Source organism: Cebus imitator, unplaced genomic scaffold (genome assembly GCF_001604975.1).
Source record: "Cebus imitator isolate Cc_AM_T3 unplaced genomic scaffold, Cebus_imitator-1.0 Scaffold18, whole genome shotgun sequence".
Taxonomy (NCBI): Eukaryota; Metazoa; Chordata; class Mammalia; order Primates; family Cebidae; genus Cebus; species Cebus imitator.
This window is the reverse complement of record NW_016107333.1, coordinates 5,020,974-5,034,611: the sequence shown is the minus strand read 5'-3', so window position 1 is coordinate 5,034,611 and position 13,638 is coordinate 5,020,974. Positions and strand designations below refer to the sequence as shown.

The 13,638-nt window shown below is 44.0% G+C and overlaps 1 protein-coding gene across 7 annotated transcripts in view; it reads right to left on the bottom strand.

Annotated features, from left to right (window-relative positions):
• Positions 1-13,638, bottom strand: part of NDRG3 (NDRG family member 3) — a 91,234-nt gene that overhangs the window by 65,897 nt on the left and 11,699 nt on the right. For all 7 annotated transcript variants that reach the window (XM_037732746.1, XM_017512629.2, XM_017512623.2 and 4 more), the window contains one exon: positions 3,950-4,051. In XM_037732746.1, the coding sequence (XP_037588674.1) occupies positions 3,950-4,051 (102 nt within the window). The remainder of the gene's footprint in view (positions 1-3,949; positions 4,052-13,638) is intronic.

Here is a 13,638-nt window from a genome sequence, read left to right as displayed (position 1 = left end):
TTTTTTTTGAGATGGAGTTTCACTCTTGTTGCCCAGACTGGAGTGCAATGGTGTGATCTCAGCTCACCGCAACCTCCACCTCCCGGGTTCAAGCGATTCTCTTGCCTAAGCCTACTGAGTAGCTGGGATTACAGGCATGCACCACCTTGTGTGGCTGATTTTTGTAGAGACAGGGTTTCTCCTGTTGGTCAGGCTGGTCTTGAACTCCTGACCTCAGATGATCCACCCGTCTTGGCCTCCCAAAGTGCTGGGATTACAGGCGTGAGCCACTGCGCCCGGTCATCAGGCTCAGGTTTTACAAGTAGGAAAGACTCACGTTTCCATCTGGTTTTGCCACTTCTTTACTGGGCAAACCAGCCTTTCATTTGGATTTTTAATCTGTGAAGTGAGGAATAATACCATCTATCTCAAAGGGATATTCTGAGAATTAGAATGTATGTAAAGCACTTGGCACATAAGAGGTAATAAATAAATAATAGCAGGATAGGCAACAACAACAACAAAACCCTCAACACATCTACTTCTATCCAAATCTGGAGTCTTTTCCTCTATACCAGTGGTTTGTTCTTAACCAAGGCAATTTTGCCTCCCAAGGATATCTGGCAATGTCTGGAGACATTTTTGGTTGTCACCACTGGGGAATGCTATTGGCATCTAGTGGGTAGAGGCCAAAGATGTTGCTAAACATTCTACAATGCACACAGCAGTGTTCCACAAGAAACAATTATCCAATCCAAAACATCAACAGTGAGAAGTCCTGCCATACAGCAGGCATTCTTTGATACTCAATAGGGGTAAGCTACTTCACCTTTCCTAGCCATCCTCACTAGCAATGTGGGAATAAATTTATCTGTGTTCCCTTCCTCATCAAGCTGTTGGGGGGTTTAAATGAAGTAACGGATGAGAGGCATTATTATCATTACACCTTTTACTACATACACAAAAGTTTCCACTTGCTGAGCAAAGACAGAAGCATTCACATACTGGGGAGGGAGACAGGGAGGTTAATGGGGTAGAATTCTCTGTTTGGAGGTGCCATGATCTAAAGAGAGCCTCCTGCCTATATACCTGCTTAGTGAGGGCCAAGAGACTTCTCATGAATAGTGATGGCACAGGAGCACTTATGTCTCAGGGAGAAAGAGGAGTAAAGTGGAATGTGGGAAGTGGGTAGGAACAGCACAGGCATATCAAAGAGGAGCTGACAGATGTTAGGAAGTGAGACACTGCTTGGGCTGTCATAACAAAATAACATAGATTTGAGGGCTTAAAACAACAAAAATTTATTTTCTCACAGTTCTAGAGGCTGCAAAGTTCAAGATCAACGTTCTAGAAAGGTTCAGTTTCTCAGGATCAATCTCTTCCTGGTTTGTGGACAGCTGCCTTCTCGCTATGTCCCATATGGCAGGGGGAAGGTGAGGAAAAAAAAGCCTCTTTCTCTATTTATTTATTTTTTGAAACAGAGTCTCACTGTATTGCCCAGGCTGGAATGCAGTAGCACAATCACAGCTCACTGCAGCCTCAACCTGATCCTTGCAGCTCAGCCTCCCATGTAGCTGGGACTACATATGTGTGCCACAACACCTGGCTAATTTTTTAAATTTTTTGGTAGACAGGGTCTCCCTTTGTCACCCAGACTGGTCTTGAACTTCTAGCTTCAGGTGATCCTCCTGCAACAGCCTCCCAAAGTGATGGGATTATAGGTGTGAGCCCGGTTATAGGCACGTGCCTGGATCACATTTTATGTCCTTCCTCTTTTCCTAGGCACAACATTTTTGGGACAGCCCTTCACACACACACACACACACACACACACACACACACACACACAGTACTTAAAGGAGAGAGTTTTCTGGAAATATGAGGGGAAGCAGCAGGAGAAACCAAATGGAGGTTTTAAAAAAGCGTGCATCTGGGAGGCTGAGGCAGGAGAATGGCTTGAACCTGGGAGGCAGAACTTGCAGTGAGCCAAGATCGTGCCATTGCACTACTGGCTGGGCAACAGTGCAAGACTCCATCTCTAAAAAAAAACAAAGCCTGCAGCTTGCCGAAGGAGAGAGAAGTCTGGTGAAAGATAAAAGAAGGGGCAGGAGTGGGAATGGAGCTGTCACAGGGATGTAAGTGGGGGTGGTAGGATTCAAAAGCGAATTAGTAAACACATAATAAGTCAGCAGCCCCAGAGGCTGCACGTGAAGGGCCTTGCCTTGGGCAGATAAAGATAACAAGAGACAGATCCATCTCCTGGTGTCATCGCCATCCCTCCACTACCCATCTTTATTCTTACATTCCAACAACACTCCCTCAGGAAAGGATGGCATGGCCTCACTCATGTCAAGCTACAAGAGTATTTTAATAGGGGACAATGACAATAAACCAAAAGAATACAGTAGAAAAGAAGGAATTTCAGGCACATTTACTGAACAACAAGGAACAAGAGAGAAGACAAACCTTTCTTTTCTTTTCTTTTGAGACAGAGTCTTGTTCTGTCGCCCAGGCTGGAGTGCAGTGGCACGATCCCGGCTCACTGCCACCTTTGCCTTCTGGGTTCAGATGATTCTCCTGCCTCAGCCTCCTGAGTAGCTGGGACTACAGGCCTGTGCCACCATGCCCAGCTACTTTTTGTATTTTTAGTAAAGACAGGATTTTACCATGTTGGCAAGGCTGATTTCAAACTCCTGACCTCAAGTGATCTGCTGGCCTTGGCCTCCCAAAGTGTTAAGATTACAGGCGTGAGCCACTGTGTCCTGGCCAAAATCTTTCTTTTGGTAAATCATATCACACCAGTTCTGGTGTCTAATGGTGGTCAACTGTGCTGCTCATCTGCTCATTGTGTAGTTCTCTAACAATAACATAAAAAATGTGGTATATTACTGACATCCAGTCCTCCCTGATGAAAACTGTGATATTGACAGAAAGATCACATCACAGACTTTGCAAACTTTAGGGAGAGCATTATGCCTATGTACATCATCAGTCATGGATGGTAAATTTCCCTTATTGAAACTGAAAGTCAAGACATTTGGATTCTGAGTCAAACTCCACCCTCATACATTTTTTTTTTGAGAAGGAGTCTCACTGTGTTACTCAGACTGGGGTGTAGTGGCGTGATCTTGGCTCACTGCAACCTCTGCCTCCCGGGTTCTAGCGATTCTCCTGCCTCGGCCTCCCAGTAGCTGGGATTACAGGCACATGCCACCACACCTAGCTAATTTTTCTATTTATAGTAGAGACGAGGTTTCACCATGTTGTCCTGGCCAGTTTCAAACTCCTGACCTCAAGTGATCCACCCACCTGTGCCTCTCAAAGTGCTGGGATTACAAGCGTGAGCCACTGCGCCCAGCCCCACCCTCACACTTTCTGCTTAACTCTGCCACATTATTTTTCCTCTTAACATCTTTATGTGTAAAATACAAAAATCTCAAAGGAAATTTGATTGAATTTGCCCTGGGAAACAAAAGTAGGAAGAAAGAAAAAGGGGAGGGAAACATTGAAAAGATGCTTCAGAAATAGATTTTTTTGGCCGGGCATAGTGACTTACGCCTGTAATCTCAGCATTTTGGGAGGCAGAAGAGGGTGGATCATGAGGTTAGGAGATCAAGACCATCCTGGCCAACATGATGAAATCCAGTTTCTACTAAAAAATACAAAAATTAGCAGGGCAGGTGATGCATGCCTGTAACCCCAGCTACTCAGGAGGCTGAGGCAGGGGAATCACTTGAACCACGGAGTCGGAAGTTGGAGTGAGTCAAGATTGCGCCACCGCACTCCAGCCTGGTGACAGAGCAGGACTCTGTCTCAAAAAAAAAAAAAAGGAAATATATTTTTTAAAGTATTCCCTTCATTGAAAGTCAAGCTAAATATGTTCTAAGTTACTATTTAGATGATACAGAAATGAAATACTATCAGAAGAAAAGGCTTGTACATATTTTAGTGAAAACAGAAAAGTCTTTACCTTATCATTTAGAAGTGGTTTGATCTCTGTGAGTTGAACATCCTGAAGTTCATCCATGAGGACAGATGAGAGTAGAGGAGTCTCAAGAATAAATTGGTAACTCTGAAACAGAGAAGAAAGAAGTGAAGAAAAAGGCTTATGCCAGGAGTTGGAAACAAAATAGTCACAGTACACCCATTCATTCAAATATGAGACTTGGGTTTGTGCCATGCCCTGCTCAGGGTGCTAAAGACACAGTTACAGCAGACAGACACTAAAGTGGTCTGTAGGATTCTTGCCTCCTGGTACTCACATCCTTGCATAATCCCCCCAGTGAATTTGGGTGGAACCTGTGGCTTACTTTTAACCAGCAGAANGATCCCTCCCTCCTGGTATTCATATTCTCTGTAATCTCCTTCCTTTAGTGCAGATCAGAGCTAGTGACAAGATTTTAACGAGTAGAATATGGCAAAAGTGATGGAATGTATATAAGTGACTTTACATGATTGCATTACATAATATTTTCACATCTGTCTTGCTGAGGGCCACTCTCCCCTACTAGGTTTGAAGAGGCAAGCTGATGTGCTGTGACAGGACCATGTAACAAGGAACTGAGAGCAGCCTCCAGTGGAAAGACAGCAAGACACTAAGACCCTCAGTTCAACAATCTACAAGGAACTGAATGCTGCCAACAACAGGATGGAAGCAGATCCTTCCCCAGCTGAGCGTCAGATAAGAAGCTGACCGACACCTTGATCGGTGTGTTGTAGAGGACCTACACAACCCACACTAGACTCCTGAACCACAGAAACTGTGAGGCAATGAATGCGTGTTGTTTTAGGCCACGACATTTGCAGTAATATTTTTATGCAGCAACAGATTAATACAATTAATACAATAGTCTTTGCCCTCATGGAACACACATTTTAGTTACTGAAGATGGATAAAGAAACAACATACTCAAAGCTATGCTTGGAACAGACTGAAAGATGGATTAAGCAGGGACAAAAATTGAAGGTTATTACTGCAGGATGAGGCCTTGAATTAGGAATGGCAGTGGGAATGGAGGAGGAGGGAACCAAGGCTAAGCTTACTAATTCTCATTTAGGGAATCACAGCAGTGGATGAAAGGTATGGTAGTCAGCTCCAAGATGGCCTTTAATGAGCCCAGTGATCCTTGACTCCTGATTTTCATTTACACATATGTATAATCCCCCACCCAAATAAATCAGGGATGGCTCGTGTACTAATAGAATATGGAGGAAACAACAATAAGTGACTTCTGAAGCTACATCATAAAACACAGTACAGTGTCTGCTTCAAGACACTACAGTCTTAAACTACTAGTTCTGGGGGAAGCTAGCCACCATATAATTAAGACACTCAAACAGGCCTTTGGAGGGGCCCACATGGAGAGGAACTAACTTGCCAGTACCAACCTGCTAGCCATGTGTGTGAGCTACTTTGCGAATGAATCCTCTAGCCCCAGTCAAGAGTTTGGATGACTAAAGCCCCAGGGACATATGGCTGCAACCACACGAGAGACCCTAGACTAGAACTACCCTACCAAGCCTGCTCCCAAGTTCCTGACCCACAGAAATCATGAGAGAGAATAATTTTGTTTTAGAGTGATCTATAGCAATTGATAACTAATATAGAGGAAAAGCAGAATGGGGAGTTTAGAGAGAAGGGGCAAGTTGGAGAGAGGTAGGCAGGATAATGAGCTACAAATTCTTCTTCCATCCCACCATACAGAAGCCAGGCGGATAGGCTGCAAATACTCAATATTGCAGGAAAGTGATTCCCACCTAGACTTCAAAGTTTCAGGCATCATCCTTTTTGCCTGCCTCTAAACCTATCAAGTCAGGAAAATGTTGTTAATTCGGAGTTGGGGATTTACATTTAACCACCATTTACTGAATACCCACTGCACTATGGAAGATACAAAAAAGGTCCCTGCCTCTAAAGAGCAGAGATGACATAGATCTATAAACTGATAAATAAAAAGAAGGGCCATAGGAGTTCAAAGGAGAAGCAATTACATCTGATTGGTGGAAATCAAGAAAGCCTTCAAAAGATATTAGTCTAGAGAGAGAGAGAGAGAGAGAGAGAGAGAGAGAGAGAGTGTGTGTGTGTGTGTGTGTGTGTGTGTGTGTGTGTGTGTTTTGAGACCTAGTCTTGCTCTGTCACCCAGGCTGGAGTGTAGTGGCGGGATCTTGGCTCACTGGAACCTCTGCCTCCTGGGTTCATGCAATTCTCGTCCCTCAGCCTTCTAAGTAGCTGGGACTAGGGGCACTCACTATCATGCCCAGCTAATTTTTGTATTTTTAGTAGAGACAGGGTTTCACCATGTTAGCTAGGCTGGTCTTGAACTCCTGTTCTCAAGTGATCCACCAGCCTCAGCCCCTCAAAGTGCTGGGATTATAGCTGTGAGCCACTGTGCCTGACCTAGTATACTATATTAATCCACTTTTCTATTTACCTTCTAGAAATAGAATGACAAGATTTTTATTTAATTACCTATGGAGAGGTTATGTGTCCCAGGCTACCTTTTAGCTGTTACTGCCCAACACACTAAAATAAATCCTGCTCCCAACTATGCCTATGTTAGGACAGACTAACAAAAAAAGCCTTCTTATCATTTAATTCAAGGGACCCAGGGGGTGCCTACTGGGAACACTCCTCAGGCTATGAACCCCACATGCTAACTGTGAATATTCCAAAAGTATGACCCACCTAGAGAGCACAAGTTTGATGATGTTTAACCTCCCTATAGGGCAGTGGTTCTTTTGTCAAATCCCAGGCACCCATATACTTGATTGATCTACTTAATACTCAGAAGTTGAATCTTTATTTTTTTTTTATACCAGTCACATTTCAAAAGGTTAGCTTGACTCCTACACAGTGAATTTCAGCCAGCATCTACATTCTCTCTTTCACAGTCCCCACTGAACTCTCAAAATATTGGCCTAACTGGAATCTACTCCTTGTTTATTAATAACACTATAAACTGTGGCTACTTTTTATTTGTACTTTACTATTTATCAGTTATTTAAAATGGCAATTTAAAAGCTTTTTCTGGCTGGATGCAGTGGCTCACACATGTATTCCCAGCACTTTGGGAAGCTGAGGTGGATCACTTGAGGTCAAGAGTTCGAGACCAGCCTGGTCAACATGGTGAAACCCTGTCCCTACCAAAAACACAAAAATTAGCTGGGTGTGGTGGCACACATCTGTAATTCCAGTTACTCCGCAGGCTGAGGCATGAGAATCGCTTGAATCCAAGAGGTGGGGGTTGCAGTGAGCCAAGATCAGGCAACTGCACTCCAGCCTGGGCAAGAGAATAAGACTGTCTCAAAAAAAAAAATTTTTTTTTAAAGTTTTTTCTCTTTTATAAAAGCAGTATGTGCTCATTTTAGAAAATACAGAAATCAGGCAGGTGCGGTGACTCACAATTGTAATCCCAGCACTTTGGGAGGCCGAGGTCAGGTGTTCATTTGAGGTCAGGTGTTCAAGACCAGCCTGGCCAACATGGTGAAACCCCATCTCTACTAAAAATACAAAAATTAACTGGCAGTGGTGGCATACGCCTGTAATCCCAGCTACTAAGGAGGCTGAAGCAGGAGAATCGCTTGGTCCTGGGAGGCGGAGGTTGCAGTGAGCTGAGATTGTGCCACTGCACTCCAGGCTGGGCAACAGAGTGAGACCCTGTCTCAAAAAACAAAAAAATAAAAACAACAAAAAAGAAAATACAGAAATCAGGTGGGAACGGTGGCTGACACCTGTAATTCCAGCACTCTGGGAGGCTAAGGTGGGTGGATCACCTGAGGTCAGGAGTTCGAGACCAGCCTAGACAACATGTTTGAAACCCCCCTCTACTAACAATACAAAAATTAGCCAGGCGTGGTGGTAGGGGCTGTAATCTGAGCTACTCGGGAGGCTGAGGCAGGAGAATCCCTTGAGCTCGGGAGGCAGAGGTTGCAGGGAGCCGAGATCATGCCACTGCACTCCAGCCTGGGTGATAGAACAAGACTCTATCTCAAAAAAAAAAAAAAAAAAAAAAAAAAAAAAAACAAAAAAGAAAATACAGATATGGAAATCACAGAATAATGAACAAATAATTTACTCATAGGCCTTCCATCTAAAGAAAACCATTTTAGCATATTTCTACTTGTTCTTTTTTCCCACTTAAATGGTGATTTGCTGAAATTGTTTGTTCAACTCACCCACTTTATTCCCTGCTTTAATTCACTCACCGGAAAGCAATGGACTTCAAGATGGGAATTATTCAAATATGACTTCACATGGGTGGGCCTGTCAAATGATCAGAGAAAGGCCTAAAGTGCCCTCAAGTCCAAAGTGACTGGCATTAACCTAGTGCTCTTTTTTTTTTTTTTTTTTTTTTTTTTAGATGTGGTCTTATTCTTATTTTTTCACCTAGGCTGGAGTGCAATGGCACAATCATGGCTCTCAACCTCCGAGGCTCAAGCAATCCTTCCACCCCAGCCTCTCAAGTAGCTGAGACTACAGGCATGTGCCACCATGCCTTGCTAATTAAATTTAAAAAAAAAATTTTTAGAGACAGGAGTCTCACTATGTTGCCCAGGCTGGTCTTGAACTCCTGGACTCAAGCAATCCTCCTGCCTTGGCTTCCCAAAGTGCTGGGATTATAGGTGTGAACCACCACGCCCAGCCCTACATATTTTTTTAAAGATGAAGAGAAATGCAATGTTTGTACCGACAAACATTTAAACAAAGACACGAATTAAATGAGAAGGCTATCCCTATCAGCTAGGCCCAATGCAGGCTCAGACAATAATGCTGTGCAGGACAGTAAGCTGCTCCAGGGTGACTTAGGATTTGGCAACATGGCAGTAGACATTTACCTGCCACATATTAGGGGATCTAATGCATTCTTCTGGAGACTCCATTTTTTCTCCATTTTCAGTGTCTGAAGCCCTTGCCAATGAGCAGTTTTATAACATACACAAGAAAACTAAGATTCTGGTGGAAAACTCCATCTCCAGACCCCTCAGCTGCACAATCGGGCTCCCTCCTGGGGATCTAAGGCCTGCAGTTCTGGCATCTGCACAAATGGTATGACTGCCAGATCCCATACTAGTACTAAAAGCTATTAATATTTTCAAAAGGCTAGTAGGGATTTTATAAACTGCAGTAAACAATTTTTGCCTCTTTCCTAGTCATATAAGAGGGAGGATTGATAAGTAAAAACTAGCCATCCTCAAACTAAGGAAATGAGTGATACCAAATGGCTAGAAACGGCAAGGAGAAAAGGTGACTACCTACTGTCAGGAATTATAATCTCAGCACCTTATTACTCCTAATAACAATCCTCTCTGGTAGATTCCTGATCACTTCCTTCCCCTCCTTCCCTCCTTACCCTCCTTCCCTCCTTCCCTTTTCCTTCCTTCCTTCCTTCCTTCCTTCCTTTCCTTCCTTCTTTCCTTCCTTCCCTCCCTCACTCCCTCCTTCCTTTCTTCCTTGCTTCCTTCCCTCCCTTCTTTTTTTTTTTTTTTTTTTTTGACAGAGTCTTGCTCTGTGGCCCAGGCTGGAGTGCAGTGATGCAATCTCAGCTCATTGCAACCTCTGCCTCCCACGTTCAAGCAATTCTCCTGCCTCAGCTTCCCAAGTAGCTGGGACTATAGGAGCACTCTACCATGGCCAGCTGATTTTTGTATTTTTCGGTAAAGACAGGATTTCCCTGTGTTAGCCAGGCTGGTCTTGAACTCCTGGCCTCAAGTGATCTGCTAGCCTCGGCCTCCCAAAGTGCTGGGATAACAAGGGTTAGCCACCATGCCCAGCCTAGATATCTTTCTTTCTTTCTTTTTTTCTTTGAAACAGAGTTTCACTGTTGCCACATAGGCTGGAATACAGTGACGCGATCTCAGCTCACTGCAACCTCCAACTCTTGGGTTCAAGCAATTCTCCTGTCTTACCCTCCCGAGTAGCTGGGATTACAGGCGCCTGCCACCACCTAGCTAATTTTTATATTTTTAGTACAGACAGGATTTCACCATGTTGGCCAGGCTGATCGCCAACTCTTGACCTCAGGTGATCTGCCTGCCTTTACCTCCCAAAGTGCTGGGATTACAGGCGTGAGCCACCACACCTGGCCTTTCTTTCTTTATAGATGAGAAATTTAGGCTCAGAAAAGCTAAGTAACTTTTCTAAAATCCCAAATCGAAGTAATAAAGAGCCTGGAGTGGTGGCATTCAACTATAGTCCCAGCTACTTGAGAGGCTAATGCAGGAGGATTGCTTGAGTTTGAGTCCAGCCTGGGCAACACAGCAAGACCCTGCCTCTAAATAATTAAGTGAATAATAGGGAAAGGATTTTAAAACCTTTGCTTTTCCCATTACAGGTTAAACATCCCAGATTCAAAAATCTGAAATCCAAAATGTTCCAATGGGTTCCTGGAAGACGTGACAAAGGACGGATGGATGGCTGGATGGATGGATGGATGGGTGGATGGATACATGGACACATACATACATAAACAAGCTCCAGTGGGTATCTCCCTTGAGCATGAAGTCCATGCTCAAAAATACTTGGGTTTTGGAGTATTTTACATTTTTAGATTTAGGATGCTTAAACAGTAAGTATAATGCAAATATTGCAAAATCAGAAAAAATCCAAAATCTGAAACACTTCTGGTTTAAGGCATTTTTTTTTAAATTTTTTTATTTTTTTTGAGACAGAGTCTCACTCTGTTGCCCAGGCTGGAGTGCAAGGCGTGATCTTGGCTCACTGCAACATCCGCCTCCTGGGTTCAAGCAATTCTTCTGCCTCAACCTCCTGAGTAGCTAGGACTATAGGCATGCGCCACCACATCCAGCTAATTTTTGTATTTTTAGTAGACATGAGGTTTTACAATGTTGACCAGGATGGTCTTGAACACCTGACCTTAGGTAATCTGCCAATCTCAGCCTCCCAAAGTGCTGGGATTATAAGTGTGAGCCACTGCACCCAGCCTGTTCAAGGCATTTTGGATAAGGGATACTCAGCTCATATACCATAATGTCTGTGCCAGGTGTCATCTACTGATTGTAGGACCCTGGGCGTTTCCTTGAGGTAACAGAAGTCTAAAGGAAGTCTGCCCACCCTTTGGCATCTCCTTGAGGTAACAGAAGTCTAAAGCAATCCTATACATACCAACAATGACTCAGACACCTTAGAAATGAAGCTCTGAGTCATCACACCAGGACAAGAACCCTATCTCAGTAGTTATAACGCTTTGGGCATAGAGAATGTAGAATGAGTAGAGAAAAAAGAAATGAAGTTCTGGCTATTACTTGTCAACAAGTTTCAGAGGCAAGGGCTATTTCTTGCTTGCTAGAACAGTGAGCCTCAGAATCTATCACCTGGGAATCTTGTTTAGGATCTCAGACATAAACAGTTTTAAGCGATGAGAGTAACATGTGACCTCAACACAGAGTAGAGGTAGAGATAATCTGAGCTGAGGAGATAAACTGAAAGGCTTGATTATTATTAGCAACAATCTTCTTTTTTTTTTTTTTTTTTTTTTTTGAGACAGGGTTTGGCTCTGTCACCCAGGCTAGAGTGTAGTGGCATGATCTCAGCTACCTGCAACCTCTGTCTTCTAGGCTCAAGCCATCTTTCCACCTCAGCCTTCCAAGTAGCTGGGACCACAGGGATGCACAACCACACCTGGCTAATTTTTGTACATTTTGTAGCATCAAGGTTTCATGTTGTTGCTCAGGCTGGCCTCTAACTTCTGAGCTCAAGTAATCCACCCACCTCAGCCTCCCAAAGTGCTAGGATTATACGCATGAGCCACCTCACCCAGCCAATTAGCAACAATCTTCAATAGAATGAGGATGGGGTAAAGAAAGACTCCATTAATTTGCTTTCATCCTGCCTTCTTCCAAAATTTCAGTAAACTAGAGGGAATTTTCATTTTTAAATTTTTTTTGAGCTGGGCATGGTGGCTCACACCTGTAATCCTAGCACTTTAGGAGGCCAGGGCAGGAAGATCATCTGAGGTCAGGAGTTTGAGACCAGCCTGGATAACGTGGTGAAACCCGGTCTCTAGTAAAAATACAAAAATTAGCCAGGTGTGATGGCATATGCCTGTAATCCCAGCTACTCAGGAGGCTGAGGCAGGAGAATCGCTGAACCTGGGAGGTGGAGGTTGCAATGAGCTGAGATCACGCCACTGTACTCCAGCCCCGGCGATAGAGCAACTTGCTCTGTCGCCAGGGCTGGGGTGCAGTGGCACCATCTTAGCTCACTGTAACCTTGAACTCCTAGGGCCAAGCAATCCTCCCACCTCAGCCTCCCAAGGAGCTACAACTACAGACGTGTACCACTATGCCTGGCTAATTTTTGTTTTTTGGTAGAAATAGGTCTATGTTGCCCAGGCTTAGGATTTTTAAAAGACTCAACAAGTCCAATCAACTAAAATGTAAAGACATTGGAGAACAAAACAGTGTGGAGAAACATCGCTGAATGATAACAAGGGGTTTGTCAGGCTCCTGTAATTATGATGTGTAAAAAAAAAAAAAAAGAAAGAGAGAGAAGGGAAAATCTAGGATATAAAGTTGGTAAAAATAGCACAAGGTCAGCCAGGGTACAGTGGCTCATGCCCGTAATGCCAGAACTGTGGGAAGCCAAGACAGGCGGATCATTTGAGGCCAGGAGTTCGAGACCAGCTTGGCCAACATGGTTCAACCCCATCACTACTAAACATGCAAAAATTAGCCAGGCATGGTGGTAATTCCAGCTACTTGGGAGGCTGAGGCAGGAGAATCACTTAAACCCGGGAGAAGGAGGTTGCAGTGAGCCAAGACCGCGCCACTGCACTCCAATCTGGGCGACAGGCTTTAAAAAGAAAATCAATTTCAGTCCGGAATCCAAGAGCGACCCAAGCACAGGTGGAAGTGGGAATGAATGAGGTAAGCCTCCAAATGATCACCAAACCAGAGATAAGGAGGTCTGCAGGTCCTGGGCTTTTCTGAAGGACAACTCAGTGATGGAAAAGAAAGAACCAGTAAGAGACAAAGAAAAAATGTTCAGAGATGCTAGAGGAAAAGGAGAAATACAATGTCAAAGAACTCATGGGAGAAAAGAGATTTACACAGAAGTAGAGGAAAACTGTCAAATGCTGAAGAAAAAACGAAGATGAAGACTATGAAAGGACTATTAACTTTTGACAGTAAAAGTCAATGGTGTTAAAATCACGGGAGGCTGAGGCAAGAGCATCACTTGAACTCGGGAGGTGGAGGTTGCAGTGGGCCGAGATCATGCCATTGCACTCCAGCCTGGGTGACAGAGCGAGATTCCATCTCAAACAAACAAACAAAAAAGTGGTGACATGGATTGACCAAAATACCACAACTAATAAATGGCACAACTGGAATCGAAACCCAGGTCTTTTGATCCCAAATGCTCACTCTATGCTCTAAATCACAGTCTCCCAGGTCATCACAAATGAAAAGATTGATAGTAAAAAAGAAAAGAGGCCGGGCGCGGTGGCTCAAACCTGTAATCCCAGCACTTTGGGAGGCCGAGGCGGGTGGATCACGAGGTCAAGAGATCGAGACCAACCTGGTCAACATGGTGAAACCCTGTCTCTACTAAAAATACAAAAAATTAGCTGGGCATGGTGGCACGTGCCTGTAATCCTAGCTACTCAGGAGGCTGAGGCAGGAGAATTGCCTGAACCCAGG